Here is a 27388-nt window from a genome sequence, read left to right as displayed (position 1 = left end):
CTTGAAGGGTCACCTATGACAATAATTTACTTCATGTGTGGAAGGTACTTCATCTGTAGGTCTTGAAGCTCTTTACAGAGCCAATGGTAATGTTGGGGTAAAGTGAGACGTAGAAGACAATCATAAGTGTATAACTGTTCAGCAGCACTGAGGGAAGCCCCAGATCTCCTGGCTCCTGTAGATGAGCACATGCTGATCCTTGCCTTTGTGTTACCCTCTGGAAGTTGCCAGTAGCTGCCCTTAACCCAAAGCTTTTGTTCTTAGGTGCTACAGGCCCTGCAGTGAAATCTGACTCCCCCTCTGCTCCCAGTATTGCACCTCTCAACGATGGGGTTTCTGCGTCGTCCTTGCTGACAACAGCCAGCCAACACTCAACAGCTCTGAGCAGCCTGAGCCACAGCGAGGAGCTTCCCAGTACAACCACTGCCCAGCTCAGCAGGTAAGAAAAGGGAGGGGGGTGGATTTCTGAGGAAGCAGAACTAGAAGCAGGAATCTATAGCAGCCATCAGAGTCTATTTCATGTAATGAGGAAGACTAAGATGACTCATCCCATTTGAGCAGATGGGAAATGGGATGGTGCTACCAGTGTTGACTCTCTCACCTTGATCTGACAACGTTTTATTTCTCCTCTGTCAGTGCATTACCCACCCAGCAGAACAGTCTGTCCTCATCCACATCCTCTGGGCGAACATCAACTTCAACTCTTCTGGTGAGTCTGGGTATGCTCTTGCACTGTGTACCCCATTTCTGCTCAGCTTGGCAGGCTCTGCTGGGATGCCTGACCTTGGGGCTGCGAGGCGTGACAGGAGCAGCCAGGCTGCTGGCTGTCCTGCTGGAGTTCAGATGCTGTGTGGAGAAAGACGACAGGGAGTTATGTCAGAACACCATGCACCTGTGGTTCTAGGCTGTTGACACCCTGCCTGTTTCTGACTGAGCAGCGCCCTCTTTTGAGCCTGTAATAGATAGCCCTTGAAGGTGCTGCAGAATTACAGCCACATGTCAGAGCAAACTGGTAGCTGATGCAGTGGAACCAACTATTTCTACTGCTGCAGCTCTTGCAGTACAGTTCCTGGGTATCTGCTTCTGCGTCAGAATAAATCATCCTGCTGCAAATGTGGTGTCAATTCTTGCTCTGCTTGTCAGACAGCTGTGTTGGTATGTAACCATGAGAGAGGTTTGTAAGCATTAGGGATTGGCTGCTGTCAGGACTTTGGACTTAAGCCAGGCTTACTGCAGAAACATCCAGATGCAGACAGAGGTGCATAGTGTTCTGCATAGAGAATGTCCTGTGGTACCTGTGCACTTGGTTTTATCTGCCTGATCCCCTGACTCTCCTCCCTTCCTTCCCTAGCACACAAGTGTGGAGAGTGAAGCAAGTCTCCATTCTTCTGCTAGTACTTTCTCCACCTCCTCCAGCACGGTGTCAGCTGCCCCACCAGTTGTCAGCGTTTCATCCAGCCTCAGCAGTGTCAGCAGCCTGGGCCTGAGCCTCAGCAGCAACTCCACAGTGACAGCCTCAACTCGCAGCTCTGTTGCAACCACATCAGGTACTTTCCTGGGTACTGCTGTACCAGTGAAGGGTATGAGAGCTAAGAGAGTGAGCTTCTGCTGTTTGCTTTACTGTGGAACTTCTCCTTTCTCTTCCTTTTTCAGGAAAAGCCCCTCCCAATCTCCCTCCTGGAGTCCCACCGTTGTTGCCTAATCCATACATCATGGCTCCAGGGTTGCTACATGCCTATCCGGTGAGTGGAACTTTGCAGTGGTGTCATGCAACCAGGTACCTCCCAGCTCCCTCTGCAGCAGGAAGGGGATGTAGTGGGGAAGCTAAAAACTGTGACATAACCCAGCAGGGCTGCCTTGGACAGGCAGAGTTTGGACCTACTGTTTTTTCCATGATTTCTACGTGCCTGTGGAGGTAAATGTGTGTTGTGATCACCTCAGAGCAGAATCTACATGCCCATTCTCTGCAGCCTGTCCAGCCTCTGAAGAGCCCAGAGCACAGAGTGTGGAAGCATAGAGCTGTGTTAGAAACATGATGTGACAAAGGGCAAAGAGTCAGGGCAAGGGTAGCAATGGCCACAGAGTCTAGGGGTGTGTGTCACACCCTGTCCTAAAGGTGAGGACAGATTTCAGTTTTGGGATGATTTCCGGAGAAAAACTGTTGAGTTGCTTTATGGTCTGGATCACTTTCCTTTGAGCAACTCACAGAAACTTCTGGCAGCATCAACCTGTGTAGAGGCTGTGGCTGCCTGCACGTGGTGGCTCATGTGGCTGCTGACTGGTTACTTCTGGCTTTCTCTCAAGTCTGTCTAAATGTTTAATCTAAAATTGGGTGTCCTTATGTAGTCCATGTCCCTAATGTCATCTCTGGCTCTTCTTCTAGCCACAGGTGTATGGATATGACGACTTGCAAATGCTCCAGACGAGATTCCCATTGGTGAGTACTGCAGAATGACAAGGACACACCACTTCCACTGGTGCTGCTTGGATAGAGACAGCTCAGCTGTGGGCAGTCCTGAAGAGCTGTCAAAATGGGGTGCTGAGTGGATGCACCTCTCTGTAGCAGCATTGAGGAGTTAATCAATTGCTACTTGGCATGTGGGAAGTTGGCAGCATGAGTTACTCATACAGCAGTATTCCATGTGGAGACAGGGAGCATGAGTTACAACAGTAGGGCTGTTACAGAGATTCACCTCTGATCCGTGACACAGCCAGTGACTAAATACCTGATGAGAATGGCTTTTATTTAGCGATAGGATATGTCCATTTTCTTTTAAAGCAGAGGGGAAAGTCCAGGCAGGTTAAGAACTGCATACCAGTAGACCTTATCTGGTTCTTCTAATAGCCAGATGAGGGGGATGGTACATGCTACAAAAACCTGGGGCTGCTGTAGATCATGATCAGCCTGGATGTGGCTGGTTGAACTGCAGTACTCAGACATATTTTGCACTACAGTACATAAATTCCTCTCTCCTGAAAGATACTGCTTTGCACTTTGGACAGAGCTGATAAAATGTCTTTTCCTTTCGTTTTTACTCATCAGGATTACTACAGCATCCCATTCCCTACACCCACCACACCACTGACTGGAAGAGATGGCAGCTTGAGCAGCAATCCATACTCTGGTAGGGAAAAAGACTGCTCTGATTCCCATCCCATCAGGGTTTGTGCTGCTTCTACTGGTGTCCCATATCTTTGTCTACTGGAGCTACATCTGCACCTGCACTGTGCCTCCTGCACTGCTTTTGGTTTGGAGCATGCTTCTCACAGCTAAATTCTTGCCTTCCCTTTGAGTATCTGGTTGTGTCAAGGTCTGATACTGGGAAGAGGTGGACAAAGTAGGAGTTAATGGGGCAGTTGGAAAGGGAGTAAGGAAGGGCAGAAAGATTCTGCAAGGCCTACAATGGGGGGACTGCTTTCCAGGTGGTTGTGAGGCAGGTGGTAAGCAGTGCTTCTCAAGCACTGTGAGTAAAAACAGAAAGAAACACAAAATACGGAGAAATTACTTTTTTTTTCCGATGGGTCAATCTCATGGAGAAAGCAAGTGAGAAATTTGGGACATGTCAAACTGAACCCAAGCACCCAGTGGGTGTATGACCTCTCACTGACCTTGGTAAGTGCATGAATGCACTAACAATCCTCACGGGGAAGTGACTGTGCTGAGCTTTCACATGCTTTTTAGGAATTGTTGCACTTGGAAAATCACTCTTCTCCCAGCACCACTTCTCCTCAGCTTTGACAGGAGGTGGTTTGTGTGGAAGTGCTTTTGCCCAGCTGAGGCTGAAATGCCAAGCTCAGAGCATGGCACTATGCGAGCTCTGAGTAGGAGGGTGTTTGCGTGGAAGAGCCAAGCCAGGTGCTCATCAAGATCAGCACAGGGAGCTTTCCCCAGCACTGCAGCCAAGCCCTGTACAGCCCAGGCAAGCATCTGGATTGTGTTCAGTCCTGCTGGTGGTGCATAGAGAAAGATGAGGATCAGCTCTAGCATCAGGCTCTGCTAGCAGGTTTATCCAGTGCCAGATTGTGGGCTTAGCTACTGTGGCTTCCCTTTGCCTCTGTAGTCCTGTTAGGGCCAAGGAGCAATTAACAGCCTCCCCTTATCAGTGTGCAAAGGTCTGAGGGGCACATTCTTTGGCACTGGCAGGAGGTGGGGGTGGAGAGGTGATTAAAGTCACTGTTTATTGAAAGAATGGATCACCTTTGGGCTTGAGTTGGAATGGGCCAGGATCTGTTCTTCACTCTTGCCTCCTGTATTTCAGGTGACTTAACAAAATTTGGCCGTGGTGATGCTTCTTCCCCTGCTCCTGCAACAACTCTGGCACAGCCCCAGCAGAGCCAGACCCAAACTCACCACACCACGCAGCAGACGTTCCTGAACCCGGCGCTGCCTCCTGGCTACAGTTACACCAGTCTGCCATACTACACAGGGGTACCAGGGCTCCCCAGCACCTTCCAGTATGGGCCCGCCGTGTTCCCTGTAAGTTTCCCAGAGGCAAGGTGTGGGATTTGGACAGAAGGGTGGCACAGAAAAGCCTCTTCTCACTCTGTTCCTCTCTGTTCTCTAGGTTGCTCCTACCTCTTCCAAGCAGCATGGTGTGAATGTCAGCGTCAATGCATCAGCAACCCCTTTCCAGCAGCCCAGTGGCTATGGCTCTCATGGGTACAGCACTGGTAAGAGACCCACAAGAGCATTTTCCACAGCAGCAGGGCTTGCTCCTAATCTTACTGGCTGTGATAGGGACTACTGTTTTACAGCAGTAATAGAGAAAAATGCCAGGGTGCTGCTCCCAAGTAGTTTGATTATCCTTAGAAAAGGCCCAGGACTGTTCTGGGTTTGGGGGTTATAGATCACTTCACACTCTCCTCTGTGCCCTGCAGTCAGCTGTGTTGGCCCTTGGACCACTATCAGGAGCTAAAGATGCTGAATTGTTTGGTTTGTTGGTTTTTTAACTGCTTATATGTGATTAACAGAATTTTTCTGGATTTGAACTTGTTTCCCACCAGCGTTTGGCAGGCACTTTCTAGGGAAGTCCTTAATTCAAAGATGCAGGAAGGTCATGAACCTGCCATCTGTCTTGGTACTTGGTTGGTGTCTGGCTGACTTATGCAGGGCTTTCCGTCTTCTTTTAAGCTCTTCCAGTCTTCAAATTCCTTTTGTCACTGTTTTCACTGCATTAGAGCCCTTAAAGATAGTGTTTTCTCTTTGTGAAGATATTTCAGCTTTGTACCAGGTGACCTGGTGCTGAGTCCTTCAAACAGCTTTGGTTTCAGCACTTTTTCCAGGCATTAAATGATGGCTGAGGTGTCCTCTGGGCCACCATCTTTTATGGACAGCCAGTATCCCATGGGCCTTGTGTTGTCGATCACTGTACCAGCCATCCCAGCCCACAGCTGACTTGCTTTTCATGCAATTGCCTGTTTTACACTTGAGGAGCTTTAGGGCTGTTCTTACTGCTGTGCCACATGCTGTGAGTTTGTTGCCCTGTCTGTCCATTGCGTTCCCCAGCTCTCCTCAGACCTGCTATTTTCCACGTGTTTCTCTGGGTGGCAGCCAGCCCTTCAGCTGGTTTCTGGAAGCATTTTGAAACAGTGTGTGTCCAGAGCAAAATAACTTATATGGATGCTTTGTATGTAGTCATGCCAGGGCCTTGCTGCCCAGGCCAGTCTGTCTGCAGATCTCTGACCACTGGAGCTCACCACCAGGTGCTGCTGGTGTTAGCAGCAAGCAGCTACTGTTGACCTACTGGCTGCTGCCTAACACCCACCTCTCCATTCTCCCCAGGTGTATCTGTGACATCCAGTAATACAGGTGTGCCAGACATCTCGGGCTCTGTGTACTCCAAAACTCAGGTTAGTGTCTGTGAGTTCTTCCTGTATTGCTGGGGAGGAGAAGCCAAGCTCTGAGACAGCCTCCCTGGGCAATGAATTCTCCTCCCCTTAGATCAGTTGGCCAGGGAGAAGGGAAATGCGTGACCTTTCCCAGCTTACAGGAATTCCAAGCCCAGAAAGAGCCATAGGAAGAGACTCTTATCTGTTCCCTGTACCACATGCTGACTCTGGGCCTGTGATGTGTAGAGATGGGGAGGGGCAAACTGCCAGCTTGTGCCCCAGCCCTTATTTTGCTGTTGGTATCTCCTTCTTAGCAATCCTTTGAGAAGCAGGGATTTCACACTGGAACCCCAGCAGCCTCCTTCAACCTGCCTTCAGCACTGGGCAGCGGCGGCCCCATCAACCCTGCAACAGCAGCGGCATACCCCCCCACCCCTTTCATGCACATCCTGACCCCGCATCAGCAGCCTCACTCGCAGATCCTCCACCACCACCTGCAGCAGGATGGGCAGGTAAGCAATACCCCTGGCACCTCAGCCCCTTGCTGGGGTATCTCCTAGGGCTCTTGCTCCCCTTTTACTTCCCTGGTCCCTCTCTCCCTCCCTGCCTCCCTCCCTCATGCTCTGCAGCAGACACACGCAGTGACATGCACATGCTCACACCTGCACATACACACAGGGCTGGTAAGAGGATAAGGTGAGAAGGAAGGCCTGGGGTGCGCTCTGCCAGGGTGGGTACTCAGCACAACCCCCCTGCTGCCGGGCTGCACCTGGATATATCCAGGTAGTCCCTGACACAGACGCATCTGGGGCACCCCAACCTCCCCCATCCTCAGAGGGGCAGCTCCACAGGCCAGCTTCCAAAGGGGTTACTTGCCATAGCCACAACCCTGCAGGAGCTTTCAGGTCTAACGGTGGATTTCTATTGTCATAGTTTGTCCCTTTATTTTACATATCCTGGTACTGCAACAGCTTCCATATTTGCAGATGATACTGTGCTACCAACGCCAGCAGGAAGATCAGGTAATGAACTCTCTGAAAATGCATTGCACTTGCCCTGGGCTCTGCTCCCGCCCCTAAGGCTCCCCAGGATCACATAGCCCCTTCCTTCTCCCCCATGGCCCTGCAAGGTGAGAAGAGAGGCCCTCAGTCAGTATGTGCATAGACACACACATGCACACCTGCGCGCAGACACAACCCACACTGACCCTTCCCCGTCTCCCCTCTCCCTGCTGCCCATGGCCCTGTGTGCTGCTGGCCTGGAGCAAGGTGTGGAGCTGAGGGAGGGTGCTGGGGCATAGGTGGCGCAGCTGCGAGGTGCTGGAGGCAGCCTCAGTACCAGGGAACTCAACTGGGCTGAGGCAGATCGGCAGCTGCCGAGGAGCTGTCTCCCAGAGTACCTGGCCAGGGCCGTCTTCTGGGACCAAGGCATGCCAATGTTGCCCTGTGGAGTAGGCTGGGGGTGGTTCCCCTCTACTCACCACCCACTTCTTCTTCTCCCGTTTCCCACAGAGCGGCTCCGGGCAGCGCAGCCAAGGCAGCTCCATCCCCCAGAAATCCCAGGCCAACAAGTCTGCCTACAACAGCTACAGCTGGGGTGCCAACTGAGGCTGGGCCCTCTCGCCACCACTTGCTTCCAGAAGAGAATCCCAGTGACCCCGATGATAAGGAAGGATCCCAGGGAGGAGAGAGCCCTGTGGCGGGGAGCACCCGGGCCCCAGCCCTGGCAGGGCCCCGCAGGGCAGGCCGCAGGCACCTCTGCGTTGTCTGTCTTCAGCCACTTTCCTGTTGTATGTAATATAGAATTTGTATTTTTTTCTTTTCTTTTTCCTTTTTTTTTTTTTTTTTCCTCTCTCTCCGCATTCAGATCTGAACCGTTTGCCGTAGGGGCCTTTTTTGGTTTTTACTCCTTTCTATCCCCTCTCCCATCCAGCTGCCCCAGAATCTCTCAGATCCAAAGGAGTGGAAGCTGCGAGTCGCCTACAGCAAACCCCCTTATTATTAGGATTAAGACCAGTAATTGATATGAGCAGCATTGTAAGATTAATTAGTTGAAGTGGTTTTTTTGTACCGTGTTCTAAATTTAATGGATAAATGTGTCTTGTATATAAAAACAAAAACCCCATGCTGTCCTCTAGTTCTCTCATTTCTCCCCCACCCCACCAAGGGGTCCCCCCTGGTATTTTATGTTCTCCATCTGCGTCCCTCCATCCTCATGGGCCCAGAGTGCAGGTCCTGCCCTGCTTGCACGCTGTAAGTATCTTCTGCTTTTGGGTTGGGGATTTTTTATTTTGGTTTTGTTTTTTCCTTTTTTGTTTTGTTTTGTGGGGTTTGGTTTGGTTTTTTGGGGTTTTTTTTTGTTTGTTTTTTTTCTATGCAGTCCAGATCTTGTATTTTTCAGTTCCACCTGATCCCTTCAGCTGCAGCCCCGAGCGGGGATTTACTGAAGAGAATAAAGATCACAAAGTGATGTGTGTATTTTTTCCACCTTCTCAGCCTTGTTCCCTATTTTTGGTGTAGGGGGTGGGCAGTCCTGGGCAGTGGGGGCAGTGCTTCCCCCACCCTTCCCCAACTTCTTGCTGGTGTTTTTATCCCCTCCTTTTGTGGATTTTTCTTTTTCCCAGCTGCAGCACTGGGCAGCAGGATGCCAGCACAGGGATAATCCTACCCCTCCCTTCTCTGAGACCCTCACCTTTCATTTCTGCCTCCTACTGTGCTCTGCCTTATGTCCTTACTGCTCTGGTGCTACTGGTCCTCCTTTTGGAGGTTGAGGGGTGCTCTCCCCAGCCTCCTCCTCCCCACAAGGTCATTGGGACAGTCACGGGAGGGTGGTCGCAGGTGCAGGGGGGGGCACTGAGACCACTGCTGCGGAGGAAGCAGTGGCTGTCCCTGGAGCCACTGAGCTGCCCTTGGCCCTGTGCTCCCTCTCAGCCTCCTCGCTGCAAGGTAAGGGGCTGGTGCTCTGGGGGCAAAGTTGGAGCCCTCCTGTGCCGTGTGGGCCTGGTGGGGGAGCGGCAGGGCTGAGATGGGCTCACGGAGCTCAGCTGGGGGCACAGAGGAGGGCTCGATGGAGCCCTCGCCCGCCGGTTCCAGCAGCACTTGCCCCCACGGGAGGCCCCGACACGCACTCCCCGGGGCAGCTCGTGCGGCCGGGCCTGGGCTGAGCAGACGGGAGGACTCCGGCCCACGGCGGTCTCGCAGGGCCCCGGCACGGGACGGGCCCCGCTGCCGCGGCGCCTCGCGACACCCGGCGGCGCTCTACGGCTGCGGCGCTTTACGGCCGCGCGGCCCGGTCGCAGCGGCAGGACGGAGGAGCGGGACGCGGAGGGACCCGGAGCGGGATGAGCTTCTTCGACGTGTTTCGCGGCTTTTTCGGGTTCCCGGGACGGTGCAGGTAGCCGTGACCCGGGCCCTGCCTACACAAACCCTGCCCCTCTCAACCCCCAGTTGTCCCACCGGCCCCGGCCCTCCCCGCTTGCTCCGGGCTGTCCGGGTGTCTCACTGTCGCGGTCCCGCAGACCCCGGGACCCGCTGTTCGGCGGCGCGGTGTGGGACGAGGAGGAGGAGGATGGCGGCCCGTCCATGTCGCAGCCCCCCCAGGACTTCGGCTTCGGATTCAGCCCTGGTTCGTCCCGCGGCGGCTTCGAGGAGCTATTCCGGGACATGGGCGAGCTCCTAGGGGTCCTGGGGGGCTTCTGGCCCGAGCCCCAGCAGCCTTTCGGTGGGTACGGGAAGGGCTGAGCGTGACTCTTGGGGCCGCTCAGAGCCCCTCGGCCTGACCAACGCCCTTCTGCTGCCCAGAGCCCGCCGTGCCCGGCCCCGGTGAAGGCAGCGCAAGGCGACCACTGCGGGACTCGATGCTGAAGCAGCCGGACAGTCCCCCTTCCCGCGCAGCCCCGGGGAGCTCCGGGGATGCCGGCGATCTGGCCCAGCCATGGAGACCCTTCTTAGGGGTGAGTGAGGGGTCTGGAGTCTGCCTCCTGTAGGCTCAACAACGGTAGCCAGCTCTGCTGTTGCAGTGTTGCCCCAGTGTCGTGTTTTGCCTTCCGTCACTGGCATCAGTGGTACATGGCTTTGTCTTGCAGCTGGGAGATGCTCACCAGGCTCCTCCTGGCCTCAAGGAAGACCAAGGTGGGTGCCGGGGACAAGGGCTTGAGGGCCTCTGCCCTCACTGCTCCACCTGCCTGTGTTGCCACAGCCTCTGGGGCTTGTCCCCATGCTGTGGCCACCATCTTACATCTCCCCACAGACCTGGACTCACAGGTCTCCTCCGTGGGGCTGGGGACCATCCTGAGACCAAATGAGCCCAAGTCCCACTCTTACTTCCAGAGCGTCTCTGTTACCAAAGTGACTCTTCCTGATGGGGTAAGTGTCCCTCCCTGCAGGTGCAGCAGGGCTGTAGGAGACCTGAGATGCAGTCCCTGTGCTTGGGGAGTCTCTCAGGGCTCGGCACTCTGCACAGGCAGTAGAGGAGCACCGCACTGTGCAGGACAGCCAGGGCCGCTGGGAGACAACAGTCACCCGCCGGAGGGGGGACCAGGCCTTCATCACCACCACCAAGGAGGATGGGCAGAAGAAGGACTACCGGGAGGAGGTGGTCAACATGGATGACCGTGAGTGAGGTTCTGGGGAGGATGCAAGGAGTGGACAGGGGCCCCACTGACAGAGTTCTCCCTACCCTCCCAGGGGAGCTGGCGCAGTTCGCTGTCACGTGGCCGCAGCAAGATGAGCTTCATGCTGCCAACCTGAGCGACCCCTCATCTGCGCTGGGCAGCTTCTTCCGACGCTGGTTCTCGAGCTGGTAGCTGTGGCCAGTCCTGACTGAGCAGCCCGTATGTCTGACAGCTGCAGGCTCGGGGGACCCTGGGCTTGCTAGGCCTGTCAGAGCAGGCAGTGGGTAGCAGCCTCTTCTCACCACCTGTTTTTGTTGTAGATGGGTCAGATCTTGCTGGGAAGATCTTGCTGGGAAGTGGTGCCTGGGCTGGAGGCTGCCCACCTTCTGCAGTGCTGCAGAGCCACAGGGACCCCTGTAGGGGCCAGGTGTATGTGTGTACAGAGCAATAAAGTCTATTTATGCTAAATGGTGACCTTCCGTGCTCCTTCAGACTGGAATCTCCCGCATTTGGAGGCAGATTGCCCCTGTCCACCAGGATGACTCTAAGGGGCTCCCTCTAGGGGTGCTGGTGGTTGCCAGGCTCCTGTGCCTGCACTGCTCCCTTGTTACCTCCCTCTCCCATTTCCCTGCCCAATGCTGTGCTAATGCCTCACCTGGGCCACTCTTGAGGGCCTGGCCCAGCCCAGAGGCCTTTCCAGGACCTCTTTATTAGTGTTGACTGCATCTGTGGCTTGGGCAGGGATGTGGCAGGGCCAAAGGGGGTTCCTGGCCGGGAAATACCTGTGCCTGCTCATCTTGGGAGGGAGGTCTTGGATCCCCACAGCCAACTGAGCATCAGACTGCTCCCACCCAGCCAGGCCCTACTGGGGTGCAGCATTGTCACAAGGTGATCCTGGCCCCACACAGGACTCTGGTCCCCACCAGACATTTCCCTTGGTGCAGCCATGATTGGTTTAAAGTCTGCGCATTATCATCCACCTGGCTCTGGGGCTCGTAAAACCTGCTTATGAATGTGAGTGAGACATCTACTCCACTCAGTGCTGCCACTGCAGCCAGTCCTGTCATTGCTGCCCCTGCCTGGTCAGCACTATGGGCACCACGTCTTTCTTGACAAGGGCCCGGGGTCTGCTCCGCATCCGAAATCAGCTGGTGCGGGAATGCCTGGCTGAGCTGCTGGCCACCTTCGTGATGATGGTAAGCAGGGCCTGCAGGTGGGCTGGGGCTGTGGCTGGGGGGAGAGGGTCATGTGGGTGGGACAGGGCTGATGGTGGGGTGGTCCACGTACCAGGTCTTCCAGGGTTCTGCTGTGTTGCAATCCTCTCTCGGAGACCCCTCTGTCCCACCCCCTGTGGTGAGAGCCCCGCTGGTCTCAGGACAGGGGCGGCGGAGGGGGTCCTGGAGTGGATACAACACGGACTCAAAGTATCTAGACACAGGAGGCTCAAATTTGCTGGAATAATCCCGGGTTTATTGTCTGTCGTCCATCCGGGGCAAGAAAGAGACCGAAATGTCCTGGGTCTTATCTCTTATACCAGGGGGCGGGGGTGATCGGGGGATACAGGGAAGTCACAACCAATGGGAAGGGGGAAGGGAAAAAGGTTCTCAGGTAGGAACTCACATTACACAAACCGGAGGTGAGTTTTACTCTTGGGAGATACCAGGATTTTCAGATGCACTACAACACTGCTGCGCTGCTGCTTGCCCCTTGGTATTGGAGGGATTTGGGGCTGTGCCACACTCAAATGTGTAACTCAGCACTGCCTGTTCTCCCACTTGGACCCTGTTCTCACAGCATGGTCCTCCCTGTGATATATGGCTCTGGTGCAATCAGGGTGTGGTGCTGGGCAGTGTGTGCCTCAGTACCTCCTGCCTCAGCGCAGGCAAAGGTTGGGGTTCTGGTGCTATTCTCAGCATTTGGGCTGCATCCCACAATGGCAAGTGGTGTCCCTGGGCCTGTGATGTGGCACCTCTTCCCCAAGACCTCCCCACAGAAAGCAGTTTACTTAATTGCTTGTTATTTGGTTATTTTGCCATCAAAACTACAAGTGAGGGCAGTAAACCACCTCCCTGTCAGTCCCTGTCAGATGTCCAAATATTGGGGAACAAAACCCAGGGGTGTCAGCACCAGTGTAGCCTTCGCCTTGCTGCCCTGCAGCATCAGCAGTGGGAGGGTCTCAGCACAAGGACACCAGGGCTGAGGTGGGGCTACATCCCTCTTCTCCAGACAATCACACTGAGCAGCGCTGCACAGAAGACTACCTTCTTTGAGACGAAGGGGAACCTCCTCACCAGCTACCTGGGAAGTGCCCTGGGTGTCATGGCAGGCATCTACGTAGCAGGGGGAATCTCTGGTGAGACAGAAGAAGGGGTCCCAGCTCTTGCTATCCCTGGCTCTGAGTCCCCCAGGACCCACCAGACCCAGCCCTTCTCACTACTCTATTGCAGGGGCCCACATGAACCCAGCATTCTCCTTAGCCATGTGCCTGATCGAGCAGTTTCCCTGGTGGAAGTTTCCCATCTTTGTGGTTGTGCAGACCTTGGGATCTTTCATATCTGCTGGAGCTGTTTATATCCTCTACTATGGTATGGGGGAGCAGCACTGGGCAAGGTAACTGGGCAAGGTGATGCTGGGGTGGCCAGGCTTATGACATGCTCTGCTCCCAGATGCCATCTGGCACTACAGCAATGGGACCCTTACTGCCTTTGGCCCCCGAGAAACTGCCTCCATCTTTGTCACCTACCCAGCTGACTATGTCTCCGTCGCCAATGGCTTCTTGGACCAGGTGGGTGCCACTGTCAGATCCCCCAGCCCTCTCAGTCCCCACAGTGCTGAGCTGCTGCGCTGTCCTTGCAGGTGATTGGCACAGGGGTGCTGATATTGGTTGTCATGGGCCTCATGGACACCCGCAACAAGGCTGTCCCCAAGGGCCTTGAACCAGTGGTTGTGGCTCTCTTGGTGCTCTCCATTGAGTGCTCCATGGGGGCCAACTGTGGCTGCCCCCTGAACCCTGCGCGGGACATCGGGCCCCGGCTTTTCATCTGTCTGGCAGGTTGGGGCCTGGAGGTCTTCAGGTGGGTAGAGGGAAGGGGGTGAGGTGGGGATGGCAGGGGTGATCCCCAGCCCACCCTGTCCCATCCTCAGCAGGGGCAATGGATGGTGGTGGGTGCCACTGGTAGCACCGCTGCTGGGGGCCGCCGTGGGCACATCCCTGTACCAGCTCTTTGTGGCTTTCCACTACCCGGAGGAGGATAGCGAAGTCCTGGCAGAGCAGGGCTCCATCGTTCTAGTCAACACCACCATCGAGCCAGACATTGGGATGTCACCCAAGGAGAAGGACACTGAGGAGACAGTGCCTGCCGGGTATCCTCCTCCACCGTGCGTGTGAGAAATGAAGCTCACTCCTCTATTTAAGACTTTAATGAAAGATAATGAGAGACAACTATTATAGCAAAAGCTACAGTGCTGGGTGCTGGCAATGCCAGAGACACACCCACTTTGTCAGCCATCAGTCCTTTATACTATTACAGTTGCACTACTTTCTCAAATGACTTTGCAGGTTTTTGGAGTCCCTTTATCACAACCCCACCTCACATTGCTACAGCATTTCACATGGCCACAGTTACAATGTCTGAGAGTCTGTCACATTCATCATATAGGCAGTTTAGGATGGTCTTCTGGTGGTCTTCTGATGCCACTTTAGACTTGATATTTTCCTTTTATGGTATTCTGTTCTCTGCCTGTGCTATCTTGGATATACATTTTGCAATAGCAGCTATATCTTGTGATATGCCTTTCACAAGCATGCTTGCTTCTTATAATAGCCTCGCTTTATGCATTTCCCCTCCCCATTTTTTTTTTTTGCACAGAAGTGATTGTTAGAAACCTAGGCACAAAGAATTTCAGGCTTTCTGTGCTAACAGGCATTGACCTGCAAGAGAACACTATGTTTGACCTGAAGCTGTAAAAAATGCTTCCAAAATTGAGTAATGGAACCGAGATTGTTAATGTGTAGTTTGAATAGAAATGTGCTATATCACATGGTGGAAAATATAGAGTTTAAGGTTTTAGGATATAGTAATATGTATGTAGCAAAATTGAAGTTTTAAAGCATAGGCTTGCCTTGCTTTTTCACCTTCTTCATCATGGGTTTGGGTGATGATATGTGACTGGGTGGAAAAGTCTTCAGTGTGAAACACAGGTGTTTGGTTATTAGGTTAAAAGTAAATATAAATTAGTTGGCATTTTATAATTGGGTAGTTTACACTTAAAAGGCCTGGTAGAGAGAAATCTAAGGCTCCATTTTTAGTTTGTTAGCTTAGTGTGCTGAAGAACTCACAGTCTGTGAGAATGTAACATAGATAAGAAACTAAATAAACATCTCTGAGTCCGAACAAGAATACTATCTCTTGCTTATTAATCCCAACCCTGAGGAAAAGAATCACGAGACATTTTACAGGCAATTACAAATTTTACTATTCCTGAAGAGCAGTTGAAACTTACAACAATTGTTTGCAAGCAATTACAATTTTTAATAAAAGTGAATAAATCGTAGCAAAAGCCAACTGTTACATAGCTGTTTATAACTAACCTCCCTTTGCTTTTTCTTACTATATTTGGCTTGAGTTATAATTTTCAGCTTTTATGTCCTTTGTATACTTGTATCTTTCATAAATCATGAGTGCTTCTTCTAGATTTTTAATATTATTCTTCTTTAGCATCATAGCCTTTTTGGGGTTAGTGGGCATTGTTACAACCTGCATACTTTGAACTACATGAGTAATTAGGCAAATAAGACACGGAAGAAAAATTAAACTTGTTATATCACAAAGCATTATGAATATTTTTTTTTTCCACCAGGATGTCCCAAAGAAGCCTTCCCACCATCCTTTATCAATTATAGATTCCCACTGTTTGATTGGTACATGAGCTATTTTCCAAATGTCTTTTGCTATATCCAAAACTGTATCCCAGTTATCATTAATTTGCAGGCAACAATCAGATAAGTTAAATTTTCCACAATTTTCCTCCCTCTTCTGCCAACAAATAGTCTAAAGCAAATCAATTTTATATACTGTAGCTCTGGTTTGTCTTTGTTTACTGATTATTAATTCCAGGCCTTGGGCTGTTTATTCACTATAATCTCTACAACTGCTTGGAGTCTTATAATAAAGTTTAATATATAAATTGGGGTTTGATATCCCTAGCTTCCATCATGGGCCCTGGTGGCTGGTCCATATGTTTGTATTATTCATTCAGGAAGCCATTCATCTTTACCCCAGTAAAGATGGGGTGTCCTCCCAGTCTCTTCAGTTAGTTTTGTTCCCTTTTGTTTCTTTTTAAAGCATCATAGCTAGGTACTCCTAGGTTATTTCCATCCCAGCTTGGTAAAAGGAAAAATCCTGGCTGTATAATTCCTAGAGTGCAACCTCCTTTCCACTGGGGAGGGAGTTTTGGATAAGCCCTTTTCCCACATATCCAGAATAGGCCATCTGGTGCTTTCCAATAATCATGGCTTTGATGATTTATGTTTTTCCAGAATTTTGATAATTCAGAAATCCCTGAATAGGGATTCTTCTTAGTATCATTGCACAAGAAAAGTTCAATTTCTTTATTATATCTACAGTTCTTTTTTCTCTCTTGAGCTCAACACTGTGTGAGTCCTTCAGGGATCTACTACACAGAAGTTCCATTAAAAATTTTGTATCTTTTACAGGAAGTTTGTCCTACTCTTTTTAGGAATCTTTTCCCGATATGTCAGAGGCATTCATCTCCTACTACTTTGGAACTCAAAATCCACCCTTCGGGCCTGCTTTCTTCTTTTATGTTAGCTCAGTTCCATTTGAGAAGTTCAAGCATGCCTAGGCTATTACCTTTCCATGGCCATTCCTCTGTCATCAGAGCTCCCCCACACACCCAACAATTGGTAACATTTAGTCCTTTACTGATTCTCTCCCATAAATTTACAAACATGTTTTTCCTAACCTCAAGATTCCTATATAATTTTTCAATTGTTGTTTGAGTCCTTGGTTCCCAAAAAAGCCCCCTAGTAACTCTATAGTAAAGTCTCAGACTTTTTCCTCATATTTTTTCCTAAGAGAAGTAAATCATCAACATATGGGTTAAGTTTTACCTCTGGCACACTAGGGAAATGTTGCAGTACCTCTTCCAAGGCTTGTCTAAATAACTTAGAGGATTTGATAAATCTTTGGGATAATTCGGTGAAAACAAATATGTCTTTACTTTCTTCTGTTAGGGGACAAGCCCAAAAGGCATCTTTGAGGTCTATTATACTAAACTACTGATGCAATAGAGGGATTTTATTTATTTTAATAGAGGGATTAGGTACTACTGGGTATCAATGTATATTTATTTTATTTACTTCTGTCAGCTCTTGGACAAACCAGTAGGTTCCATCCAATTTCTTTGCTGGTAATATAGGTGTATTGTGAAGAGACATGCATGGTTCTGAAGTCCCATCCTTAAGTAATTCTTGAATTACCGTATACAATCCTTTTCTCTCCTTTAAAGAAAGTGGGTATTGTTGTACTTGAACTGGGCAGTCTTTGTCAGCTATTTTTACAACTAAGAGCAGTTGAAACTTACAAGTGTTTGTAAGCAATTACAATTTTTATTAAAAGCGAATAAATTGTAGCGAATTCCAACTGTTACATAGCTGTTTATAGAAATGCACCAGCAGCACAGTCTCCCCCACAATCCCTGGCACACCACTGGAAGTCCTGAGGGCACAGGGTGTCTTGTCTATGGACATGGGGGTGCAAGGATGTGGTGGAGGCCGTGGCCCCCAGCCCCAGGCCTGCCTGCAGGGGGACCCCAGCCTGGGAGACATGTGCTGCTAGCGTGGGGATTACTCCACTGGGATGTGGGGCTGTCCCCGGGATCCCCGGCACTGCCCCATGGCAACCCGTGGGGCTTTCTCTGGCCCCCGGGACCCGCTGGAGCCGCCCCGCCGGCCAGGACGCCCCCGGGGCTGCGGTCTGGGCCGCCCCCCGCGGCCGCGCTCCGTCGCTTCCCCGCGCCCCCACCTCACTTCCGCCGCCGACCGGCGCCGCCGCGGCCATGGGGAGCTGAGGCGGCGGCAGAGGCAGCGGCCCCGGCCCGGCCCGCCCGCCCGCCCGCTCCCCATGGGCTGCGGGACATGGAGTGGTGCGCGGCCCGCCGAGCCCCGGGTAAGCGGGGCCGCGGTGGGCCCGGGAGAGGCCCGGGGGAGGCCCGGGCGGGTCCCGGTCGGGCCCCAGCGCGGCCGTTGCCCCAGTAACGCGGCGGGGCGGGGCCGGGCCGGGCCGGCAGCGGCATCTGGGGCCGGGTACGGGGCCGGGGCCGTGCCCCGGGACATGTCTGAGAAGTGACCCCCGTCCCCGTGACCGCCGTGACCCCCCCGGGCGGGTGGATGCGGGGTGGGCACGGCGGTGGGGAAATGGGGGCTGGGGGATGCAGAGATGGGGGTGCAGGGCTGGAAGGGTCTGGTGACATCGGGGTGCTGAGCTGGGGGAGCAGATAAGCCAGACGGGATGAAGAATCTGAGGCTCTGGGAGTACAGGTAAGTAGAGCTGAGGGTCTGGCATTGCAGGCTTGGGGGAATCTGGAGATGCAGAATTTGGGGGTGGAGGTACAGTTAAGCAAGGCTGGGGTTCCAGGTGTGCAGGGGTACAGGTGGCATGGGGCCACATGACACAGGTGGGGAGACTCCCTGTTCTCTGCATTGTGGGATTCTGGGACTAGCTTGGCTCTCAGGATGGAGAGGAGATTGGGGTGTCAGGGTTCAGGGTCTTGGAGCTGCCCGACTGCAGATGTAGAGAGTGTCGGGGTGCATCGGGGTCACAGAGCGCTGTGTTGCAGAGGAAGAACGTCGAGTGCGAGCCAATGCACGGGAGTACAACGAGAAGTTCCAGTACGCAGTGAGTAAGGGGGAGCTGAACCCCTTCCCGGGGGTCCTTGGGCAGGTTTGAGGGGCTGGGGTCTGAATCACCCACACCTCAATTGGGGGGTGGGGGGAGGTATTATGACTACAAAATAGAGGTTTGTCCCTGAGAAAATGGTGCTGATAACGTTAATGCCAATATAGTTGTGGGGCTGGCCGGGCACAGTCCACTCTATGTGGAGGATTCAGCCCCCCCATCCCTGGCCGAGGCCCAGAACCCTCTGGCTCTGCCCAGATCCCAGCCTGGTCCCACATTCCAATGTGGATCATGGGTCAGCTTCTGAAGTTGCCAGGGGAGGGCAGTGCTCACCTTGACCTCCCCCCATGTTGGAGGTTGCTCCTGGCTGCTCCAGAGCTAGCTGCAGAGAGGGGAGAAGGGGTTTGTGTTGGGGTCACCCTTGCAGGGGCCAGGTGCTGCTACTGGAAGAGGCTGGTCTCATGGCACCAGCTGGTGACTGAGACTGAGGAATTGGCTTCCCAGGGAAGCTGCCAGAGGTAGCACAGGAGCAGGAGCTTAATCCCCCCAAAAGAGCATGATGAGCTGCAGCCCCTGCCCTCCAGAGTGATCTGATCTTGGGGGGGTTATGGGGCCTTGGCAGCCTGTAGACCCCCTTCTTGCCCTATCCGTCCCCAGAGCAACTGCATTAAGACCTCCAAGTACAACATTGTCACCTTCCTGCCTGTCAGCCTCTTTGAGCAGTTCCAGGAAGTGGCCAACACTTATTTCCTCTTCCTCCTCATCCTGCAGGTGAGTGCAGTCCTTCCCTGCCTGGCCATACAGGAGGGCTCCAAGTAGTCCCATAGTTTGGAAGCAGGGAGATTTGGCATCCTTGAGCAGGGGCAGCATCGGCCTGGAGCTGGCTGGTTCTCCAGCCAATGTAATTCTTGCTCCCTGTCCCCAGCTGATTCCTCAGATCTCTTCGCTCTCCTGGTTTACCACCATTGTGCCTTTGGTTCTTGTCTTAACCATCACAGCTGTCAAAGATGCCACTGATGACTATGTGAGTGGTTCCCCCTGCACCCCTCTGTCGACTGGGCAGGGGATTGGGACGCTGTTCCAGGGTGCGGTGTCCAGGGCCATGGCATTTGACATGGTGGGGGAACTCAGGACCCCATCCCCAAGAGGATGACACTGCTGTCTCTTTCTCCTGCTCCCAGTTCCGCCATAAAAGTGACAACCAGGTGAACAACCGGCAGTCTCAGGTCCTGATCAGTGGAGTGTGAGTGTCATGGGCACAGAGCAGTGGAGAGGGAGCCAGGGACTCTGTGGGATGTGGCACAGGGCAGTGGGCAGGTCAGGGCTCCTGCCTGACAGTTTGCCATCTCTCTACAGCCTTCAGCAGGAGCAATGGATGAATGTCCGTGTTGGAGACATCATCAAGTTGGAGAACAACCAGTTTGTGGCGGTGAGCGCAGCCCTGAGACAAATATGGTTCCAGCAGGGTGGGTGGCACACAAGGACCATGGAAGGGTGTCGTGCCACTCCTGCTTTGCTTTTGTTCTCCTCCATCACTTCCCAGGGTGGGAACATTAGTGGCTTCCAACCTGGAAGTTGCATTTAGGTTGTAGAGTTGAAGGCATGGTGGAGCCATGTTTTGAACTCTGAGGATATGGGCACTTGGAGCAATGGTGTCTAGGCTTGGTTGCAAAGGACACATGGGGTTAGGGGTGGCCTTTTCAGATGCTCCAGGGAATTCCAAGGACATCCAAGGGCCAGGAGCTTCCCTAGGGAAGGCATCGGGGAGCTCCAGTGTTGGCACAACATTTCACAAGTCTCTCCCAGCAGGCTGACCTCCTCCTCCTCTCCAGCAGTGAACCCCATGGGTTATGCTACATAGAGACTGCAGAGCTGGATGGGTAGGTGCCCCCACTTGCCTTGGGGGGCCAGGAAAGGCAGGAGATGGGAGTGAGAGTGGGCTGCAGACAGGGCAGAGCTGCTGGGCAGCACCTGTGAAGGCCCTCCCTGCCAGGCTGTCTCTAACCTTCATGTGGTGCCTTCCTGCCTGCAGAGAGACCAACATGAAGGTGCGTCAGGCCATCCCCGTCACCGCAGAGCTGGGGGACACCAGCCAGCTGGCTTGCTTTGATGGTGAGTGCCTGTGACCAGCCCTCTTGCCATGGGGCAGCCCCCACGTTCCTTCCTCCATCACCCTGGGTAGACAAGGACCAGCCATGTGGCACTGTCATTCTGCGGCTCGAAGCGGATCTCTGGGGAGCCAGGGATGGTGCTGGGAGCACTGGGATGGAGCTGGCCATATGGAGAAGGCAAGTCCCAGCTGAGCCATACTGTGCACCCAGGTGAGGTGATCTGTGAACCCCCCAACAACAAGCTGGACAAGTTTGGTGGGACACTGTACTGGAAGGAGAACAAGTACCCCCTGAGCAACCAGAACATGCTGCTGCGGGGCTGCGTCCTCCGCAACACTGAGTGGTGCTTTGGCCTCGTCATCTTTGCAGGTGGGCTGAAGCAGCAGCTGCTACTGTGCTGCACAGAGGGGAGGGAAAGACACCCCCTGATGCGTTCCTGCTTCCCAGGACCTGACACAAAACTGATGCAGAACAGTGGCCGGACCAAATTTAAGCGGACAAGCATTGACCGGCTGATGAACACGCTGGTGCTCTGGGTATGCAGAAGGGAGAGCCTGAGAGCCCTGGCTCTTCCCCAGTCAGAGCTCTGATGTACTGTCCTGTCCCCAGATCTTTGGGTTCCTGGTGTGCATGGGAGTGATCCTGGCCATTGGCAATGCCATCTGGGAGCACGAGGTGGGCGTCTGCTTCCAGATCTACTTGCCCTGGGACGAGGGGGTACACAGTGCCTTCTTCTCTGGCTTCCTCTCCTTCTGGTCCTACATCATCATCCTCAACACTGTGGTGCCCATCTCGCTCTATGTGAGGTAGGGCAGGGGGCAGAGGGGCAGGGAAGGGGGTGTATGAGAAATTAGGGGTGCCCTCTGGGGAGGGGAGACAGGGATGGAGATCCACAGGCAGAATGATGTGTTTCGTGGGTGGGTGTGGGCTACTCTCGGTGACAGGCTGTGTCTGCCTTCAGGGACACCCCAAGGCCTGAGGACCCCACAGGTCACTCAGGGCCCCCCAGCTGTGTCTGTCTGGCTGCTCATCTCTCCCTGCCCTGGCTGCACGCTGACTATTTTGCTCTGCCCTCCTACAACTCCCAGGCTCCTGCACTGTCCCCTTCTCTCTCTCTTTTAATTTCTCTCTCTTTTCGTTCCCCAGCATGGGTTCTGTCACCCTTAGCCCCGAGGTAAGAATGTGTCACCCCCACCCCTCCCACTAGCTCATTGCTGTCTGCCCTGGGGGCTGGGGAGGGTTTCAGGGTTCATAGGTGTGTGAGATGCCTGGGGAGCCCCATGGGCTGCCCCTTGGGTGCTTTGTCTTGGTCCCCAGCCCTGGCTTAGCGGCTGTCAGCAGGATTGGGTTGCAGGCCAGCCCCCCGGGAAGGGTGTGGGAGCTAGCAAGCAGTGGGGGGCACCCAGCGTGCTGTAGTGCCCAGGGCTCTGAGGGTTGGGGGTGGGCATGGCTCAGGAGAGTGTGCTGCCCTGCCCCAGTGACACCCAGCCATCCTCCCTGCAGCGTTGAGGTGATCCGGCTTGGGCACAGCTACTTCATCAACTGGGACAAGAAGATGTACTGTGCCAAGCGCCGGACGCCAGCTGAAGCCCGCACCACCACCCTCAACGAGGAGCTGGGGCAGGTGGAGTACATATTCTCTGACAAGACTGGCACCCTCACCCAGAATATCATGGTCTTCAGCAAGTGCTCTGTGAATGGGCACAGCTATGGTGAGCGCCAGCTGCCAGAGCCAGGCTGGGGCTGCCCACAGAGTGGGTGTGCGCTGGCTCCCCACCTCTGTTTGGGGCAGTCAAGGGACAAGGGGGGGCTTAGCTGTTGTGGGGCAGCAGCAGCTGCCATGGTGTTGAGTCTCTGTCATTATGGTTAACTCCATACCCTGTTTTGCAGGTGATGTGCAGGACATGCTGGGCCACAAGGCAGAGCTGGGAGAGGTAAGGGTGCTGTCACTTTGGTGCCTGCCCACGCTAAGTGCCACAGTGGGGTAACCCCAACTTTGCCCCTGCCAGAGGCCGGAACCCGTAGACTTCTCCTTCAATCCCCTGGCGGACCCACGGTTCCAGTTCTGGGATCCCAGCCTACTGGAAGCTGTCAAGCTGGGAGACCTCCACGTGCATGAGTTCTTCCGTCTACTCTCGCTTTGTCACACTGTCATGTCTGAGGAAAAGAGTGAAGGTAGGTGTGGGGCAGGATCTATCCCTGTGGGTCACAAGACACTGTCACTGACCCCCATGCTGTCCACAGGGGAGTTGTTGTACAAGGCACAGTCCCCAGATGAGGGAGCGCTGGTCACAGCTGCCAGAAACTTTGGCTTTGTGTTCCGGTCGCGCACGCCCAAGACCATCACAGTGCATGAGCTGGGTCAAGCCATCACCTATCAGCTGCTGGCCATCCTGGACTTCAACAACATCCGCAAGCGCATGTCCGTCATCGGTAAAGTCCTGGGCATGGCACAGGGGCTGTGGGGCTAGGAAGGCCTTGTGGGGCTGCAGCGTGGGGCTCCTTGTGGTGTGTTGGGGGACCAGTCCACTGCTGATGGGGATGTGACTGTGGAGGCATTGTCAGGTTGATAGCTGGGGGTCAGAGTGTGACCTGCTTCTTCACCCCTGAGCCAGGCATCTTGTCCCCTCCTCCCCGCAGTCCGGAGCCCTGAGGGCAGGATCCGGCTGTACTGCAAAGGTGCTGACACCATCCTGCTGGAGCGGCTGCATCGCATCAACCAGGACCTGACCAGCACTACCACTGACCACCTCAATGTGCGTGGGACAGGGTCCTGCAGGCAGGGTGGGGAGGAAAGAATGGCTGCCCAGGAGCCTGAGCTGGCCTTGTGCCCTGCCCTAGGAACACCACTGGGGTCTGGGGGACACCATCAGGGTCTGCCAGCACACCCAGCTCTGACCACTTGCAGGAGTATGCTGGCGAGGGCCTGCGGACACTGGTGCTGGCCTACAAAGACCTGGAGGAGAGCTATTACAAGGACTGGTCCGAGCGGCTGCACCGAGCTGGCAGTGCCTCTGAGGCCCGTGAGGATCACCTGGCTCGGCTCTACGATGAGGTGGAGCATGATATGATGGTAGGTGGGCTGGAGGCTGAGGCTGGTGGTGGCTGGGGGCAGCCCCTGCTGACCTCCCGCCTGTTTGCGTCCCCAAGCTGCTTGGAGCCACAGCCATTGAGGACAAACTGCAGCAGGGGGTCCCTGAAACCATTGCCATCCTGACACTGGCCAACATCAAGATCTGGGTGCTGACAGGGGACAAGCAGGGTGAGGCATGGCTGAGGTGCTGGCTGGAGATGAGGATGTTTGTGGGCTGGATTCCACCTGCCTGGGATCCCTACTGCTCTCTCCTACTGGCTCAGCCCAGAGACCAGCTCTGGTTTCCTGTCCTCAGAAACAGCTGTGAATATTGGCTACTCCTGCAAGATGCTGACAGATGACATGGCAGAGGTGTTTGTGGTCACAGGCCACACTGTGCTGGAGGTGCGAGAGGAGCTCAGGTGAGTGTTGGGGGGCAGAGGACACAGAACAGTGCCAGTATGGGGCACAGCTATGACTGGGGGAGCTAGAGATATGGAAGGGCCCTGAGATGGAACCCCGTGCTCCCTCTCTCCTCAGGAAGGCCCGGGAGAAGATGATGGATGCATCACGTTCTGTGTGCAATGGCTTCTACCAGGAGAAGCTCTCCTCCAAGCTTACCTCTGTGTTGGAAGCTATTGCGGGCGAATACGCCCTGGTCATCAACGGTCACAGCCTGGTAGGGCCCTGGGAGTGCCAGGTAGGACAAGGCCCCGTGCCTGGCTGTGTACTGTGACCCCAGCTGTCCCTTACTCTCCTTGCAGGCCCATGCACTGGAGGCAGACATGGAGGTGGAATTCCTGGAGACAGCGTGTGCCTGCAAGGCTGTTATCTGTTGCCGTGTCACACCCCTGCAGAAAGCCCAGGTGGTGGAGCTGGTGAAGAAGTACAAGAAGGCTGTCACTTTGGCCATTGGGGATGGGGCCAACGATGTCAGCATGATCAAGAGTAAGGCCTGAGATCTGGGGGACCACAGGAGAGACAGGTCACCCCCCTGGCACCATTCTGGGGCCCATGGGAGCCTCTGTGCTCACCCTCTGTGCCCCACAGGAGCGAAGTGCTTGTGCTGGGGGTGCTGCTCTCATCCCCTGTGCTTCTGGGAGCCCTCTCTTTACCCATCTCTCCTTCCTTCCACAGCTGCCCACATTGGGGTGGGCATCAGTGGGCAGGAAGGCATCCAGGCCGTGCTGGCCTCCGACTACTCCTTCTCCCAGTTCAAGTTCCTACAGCGCCTGCTCCTGGTGCATGGGCGCTGGTCCTACCTGCGCATGTGCAAGTTTCTTTGCTACTTCTTCTACAAGAATTTTGCCTTCACCATGGTCCACTTCTGGTTTGGCTTCTTCTGTGGCTTCTCAGCACAGGTAGGTTGGTGGCTTTTCTCACTGAGAGCTGGGGAGGGTTTTCCTGCTTGACGCTGAAGCATGTTCTGGTCCATGGACTCCCTGTGGGGACTCATCCTGAGCCTGGAGGCACAGCCTGGCATCCAGCGTGCAGTGTGTTAGGGGCTTGTGGTCAGGGAGGGCAGTCCTGGGGGCCTGGAGACAGCTATCTTGTCCCTGCAGCTGTGGGTACAGAGACTTGGGAGCTGGCTGGGGCACAGGGCGGGCAGGACTTGTGCCCCGCTGAGTGCTCTATTCCATACAGACAGTGTATGACCAGTACTTCATCACTCTGTACAACATTGTCTACACATCGCTGCCTGTGCTCGCTATGGGTGTCTTTGACCAGGTATGGCGGGGGTATTGAGAGGTCCCTGGGTGTGTAAGGAGTCTGTACCACTTCCCTTCATGCCCATCCTGTGGGAAGAAAGGCTGCCTGGGTGCCTGAGTTGGGCTCTCCTTGTAATTCTGTGGGCTGTGGTGGAGGCTGCTCTTGCCCATGGCTATCGGGAGGTGTCCATGCCCCCAGGATGTGCCAGAGCAGCGGAGCATGGAGTATCCCAAACTCTATGAGCCTGGGCAGCTGAACCTGCTCTTCAACAAGCGGGAGTTCTTCATCTGCATTGCCCAGGGCATCTACACCTCCATCCTCATGTTCTTCATCCCCTACGGAGTCTTTGCTGATGCCACCCGTGATGATGGTGCCCAGCTGGCTGACTACCAGTCCTTTGCCGTCACTGTCGCCACCTCCCTTGTGATTGTTGTCAGTGTGCAGGTAGGGACGTGGCTACTCAGCCCCAGACCCTTGGGGCACCTAAGGCATCCCCTGAGCCCTGTCTCCTCTTGCATCCCCCCACTAGATCGGGTTAGACACAGGATTCTGGACAGCTATCAACCACTTCTTCATCTGGGGCAGCCTGGCCGCCTACTTCACCATCCTGTTCACCATGCACAGTGACAGCCTCTTCCGAATGTTCCCCAACCAGTTCCGCTTTGTGGGTGAGTCCCTGTGGTGCCCTATGTGCCCCACCCCAGCAGAGTCCTGCCTCGGCCTAGCCCTCAGTGGATTCATTCTCTCCCCCCAGGTAATGCACAGAACACACTGGCCCAGCCCACGGTCTGGCTGACCATCGCCCTCACCACCGTAGTTTGCATCATGCCCGTTGTGGCCTTTCGCTTTCTTAAGCTGGACCTGAAACCAGAACTCTCGGATACGGTGAGAGTGCATGGCTGTAGGAGCAGTCATGGGGTCCTAGCCCTGAGGAGAGGTGGTTCCACAGGTCCCTGACCCTGGCCCTGTGTCTCCAGGTGCGCTACACTCAGCTGGTACGGAAGAAGCAGAAGACACAGCACCGGTGCATGCGGCATGCAGGGCGTGTGGGCTCACGCCGCTCTGGCTACGCCTTCTCACATCAGGAGGGTTTCGGGGAGCTCATCATGTCTGGCAAGAACATGCGGCTCAGCTCCTTGGCACTCTCCAGCTTTGCCCCCCGCCCCAATACCAGCTGGATTGAGACCCTCCGGAAGAAGAAGGGCTGCGAGGGCAGCAGTGCTGGCAGCCCCAGTGGCGCAGCTGACAAGACTCTCAAGGTCTGAGGCTGGAGGGGATCACGTCCCCTCCAGTGCAGCTGGGGGCTCCTGGCCCTGGGCATGGCAAAACCCCTTGTCAGCAGGGTCCCATAATAGGAGCAGAGGTGATGTGGGGGCTGAGGTTTGGAGGAATCTGGACTGTCGCCTTCTAGCCAAAAAATATAGTCTTTCCCTTCCTGGTACGGACGGACGGACGGACGGACGGATGGATGGATGTTATCACCATCAGCCCGCCTCCCTCCACCCCTCACCCCTGTTTGCTCCTCCATCAGTATTCAATTCCACTGAGTACAAATGCCCCATCATACATGAATGTATCATGCCAGAGGTGCAGGGCTCTGGGAGGACTCTGGCCTCTCCGTGCCCTACACCCATGTGTCTTTTTTTTAATATAAACAAAAAAAGTCAAAAAAGACCCCCCCACCCCAAAAAAATAGCAACCAAAACAAAACCAAAACAAAACAAAAAGTGAGGAAAACCCCACTGAGTTTACAGAGCGACTCATTTCTTGGCTGGGTACAGGGAGAAGGGGGGAGGAAGGTCACCCTCCTTGTCCCCCCTGCCGCAGAGTTCGCTGGGACTGTGGGTGCTGGGTGGGAAAGGGGAAGTGTTCTGTGCCACAGGGAGGCTGGGTGTTGGCGGCTGCCGTGATTCACTCCCACGCCTGGTCTTGCGCAACCCTCGGCCTCTGCTTCCTCCTTCATCCTCCTCCTCTCAAGCTTTTGCGGGACTGAGTGATCTTGGGGTGTGGGTGGGCAATGGGGGACCCCCGGGGAGTCTCTGGGGCTGTTGGGGCCCTAGGGACGCGATACCAAAGAGGAGCTTGTTCAGACGGGTGTTGGCGAGGCCTGGAGAGGATTTGGGGGTTTTTTGGG

The 27388-nt window shown here is 54.3% G+C and overlaps 4 protein-coding genes across 16 annotated transcripts in view; all 4 read left to right on the top strand.

Moving 5' to 3' along the window:
- Window positions 1–7953, top strand: part of UBAP2L (ubiquitin associated protein 2 like) — a 29776-nt gene extending 21823 nt beyond the window's left edge. For 4 of the 8 annotated variants that reach the window (XM_088068710.1, XM_088068714.1, XM_088068715.1 and 1 more), the window contains 12 exons: window positions 265–439; window positions 637–709; window positions 1352–1547; window positions 1654–1742; window positions 2384–2437; window positions 3044–3125; window positions 4260–4477; window positions 4566–4671; window positions 5783–5850; window positions 6144–6341; window positions 6801–6851; window positions 7341–7953. In XM_088068710.1, the coding sequence (XP_087924836.1) occupies window positions 265–439; window positions 637–709; window positions 1352–1547; window positions 1654–1742; window positions 2384–2437; window positions 3044–3125; window positions 4260–4477; window positions 4566–4671; window positions 5783–5850; window positions 6144–6341; window positions 6801–6851; window positions 7341–7436 (1406 nt within the window). In that variant the 3' untranslated portion in view covers window positions 7437–7953. The remainder of the gene's footprint in view (window positions 1–264; window positions 440–636; window positions 710–1351; window positions 1548–1653; window positions 1743–2383; window positions 2438–3043; window positions 3126–4259; window positions 4478–4565; window positions 4672–5782; window positions 5851–6143; window positions 6342–6800; window positions 6852–7340) is intronic. The other 4 variants (XM_014260892.2, XM_014260895.2, XM_005532316.3 and 1 more) reach the window with 2 other exon arrangements.
- Window positions 7954–9079: 1126 nt separating this feature from the next.
- On the top strand, window positions 9080–10909 carry HAX1 (HCLS1 associated protein X-1). Its single transcript, XM_014260869.2, has 8 exons — window positions 9080–9222; window positions 9347–9549; window positions 9630–9781; window positions 9914–9959; window positions 10078–10193; window positions 10291–10441; window positions 10515–10660; window positions 10762–10909. The coding sequence occupies exons 1-7, from the start codon at window positions 9170–9172 to the stop codon at window positions 10631–10633; spliced, it is 840 nt and encodes a 279-aa protein (XP_014116344.1). The 5' UTR covers window positions 9080–9169; the 3' UTR covers window positions 10634–10660; window positions 10762–10909.
- A 623-nt stretch (window positions 10910–11532) lies between these two features.
- AQP10 (aquaporin 10) lies at window positions 11533–14675 on the top strand. The gene is made up of 6 exons (XM_014260842.2): window positions 11533–11637; window positions 12668–12794; window positions 12889–13026; window positions 13108–13226; window positions 13298–13515; window positions 13586–14675. The coding sequence occupies exons 1-6, from the start codon at window positions 11533–11535 to the stop codon at window positions 13827–13829; spliced, it is 951 nt and encodes a 316-aa protein (XP_014116317.2). The 3' UTR covers window positions 13830–14675.
- A 2836-nt stretch (window positions 14676–17511) lies between these two features.
- Window positions 17512–27382, top strand: ATP8B2 (ATPase phospholipid transporting 8B2). 6 transcript variants are annotated; one of them, XM_014260898.2, is made up of 27 exons: window positions 17512–17631; window positions 18302–18360; window positions 19018–19131; window positions 19286–19384; window positions 19542–19603; window positions 19717–19789; window positions 20170–20240; window positions 20393–20472; window positions 20682–20840; window positions 20919–21007; window positions 21081–21277; window positions 21975–22183; window positions 22362–22405; window positions 22481–22646; window positions 22716–22904; window positions 23112–23227; window positions 23380–23544; window positions 23622–23733; window positions 23861–23966; window positions 24085–24223; window positions 24309–24492; window positions 24682–24905; window positions 25189–25272; window positions 25453–25698; window positions 25784–25922; window positions 26009–26139; window positions 26232–27381. In XM_014260898.2, the coding sequence occupies exons 1-27, from the start codon at window positions 17601–17603 to the stop codon at window positions 26517–26519; spliced, it is 3576 nt and encodes a 1191-aa protein (XP_014116373.2). In that variant the 5' UTR covers window positions 17512–17600; the 3' UTR covers window positions 26520–27381. The 6 variants fall into 6 exon arrangements, with proteins under 6 accessions (XP_014116373.2, XP_087924809.1, XP_014116372.2 ...); XM_088068683.1 differs by having other exon boundaries at window positions 20167–20240; XM_014260897.2 differs by having other exon boundaries at window positions 20682–21007; window positions 26232–27382.
- The last annotated feature ends 6 nt before the right edge of the window (window positions 27383–27388 follow it).

Source organism: Pseudopodoces humilis, chromosome 31 (genome assembly GCF_049639895.1).
Source record: "Pseudopodoces humilis isolate 2021_Gansu_Grassland_sample_001 chromosome 31, ASM4963989v1, whole genome shotgun sequence".
Lineage (NCBI taxonomy): Eukaryota > Metazoa > Chordata > Aves > Passeriformes > Paridae > Pseudopodoces > Pseudopodoces humilis.
Note: the sequence above shows the minus strand (reverse complement) of the source record. Positions and strands in the feature narration are given on the sequence as shown.

What these genes read in the sequence shown, in the direction of transcription:
- AQP10 (XM_014260842.2), top strand. Translation starts at nt 11,533, where the DNA reads ATGGGCACCACGTCTTTCTTGACAAGGGCCCGGGGTCTGCTCCGCATC. An exon ending in CGTAGCAGGGGGAATCTCTG is followed by an intron (nt 12,795 to 12,888) that starts GTGAGACAGAAG and finishes ACTCTATTGCAG; the next exon opens with GGGCCCACATGAACCCAGCA. An exon ending in TGTTTATATCCTCTACTATG is followed by an intron (nt 13,027 to 13,107) that starts GTATGGGGGAGC and finishes CTCTGCTCCCAG; the next exon opens with ATGCCATCTGGCACTACAGC.
- ATP8B2 (XM_014260896.2), top strand. Translation starts at nt 17,601, where the DNA reads ATGGAGTGGTGCGCGGCCCGCCGAGCCCCGG. An exon ending in GTCTGAGGAAAAGAGTGAAG is followed by an intron (nt 22,647 to 22,715) that starts GTAGGTGTGGGG and finishes TGCTGTCCACAG; the next exon opens with GGGAGTTGTTGTACAAGGCA. An exon ending in GAGGTGCGAGAGGAGCTCAG is followed by an intron (nt 23,967 to 24,084) that starts GTGAGTGTTGGG and finishes CTCTCTCCTCAG; the next exon opens with GAAGGCCCGGGAGAAGATGA.
- HAX1 (XM_014260869.2), top strand. Translation starts at nt 9,170, where the DNA reads ATGAGCTTCTTCGACGTGTTTCGCGGCTTTTTCGGGTTCCCGGGACGG. An exon ending in TGGCCTCAAGGAAGACCAAG is followed by an intron (nt 9,960 to 10,077) that starts GTGGGTGCCGGG and finishes ATCTCCCCACAG; the next exon opens with ACCTGGACTCACAGGTCTCC. An exon ending in AAGTGACTCTTCCTGATGGG is followed by an intron (nt 10,194 to 10,290) that starts GTAAGTGTCCCT and finishes CACTCTGCACAG; the next exon opens with GCAGTAGAGGAGCACCGCAC.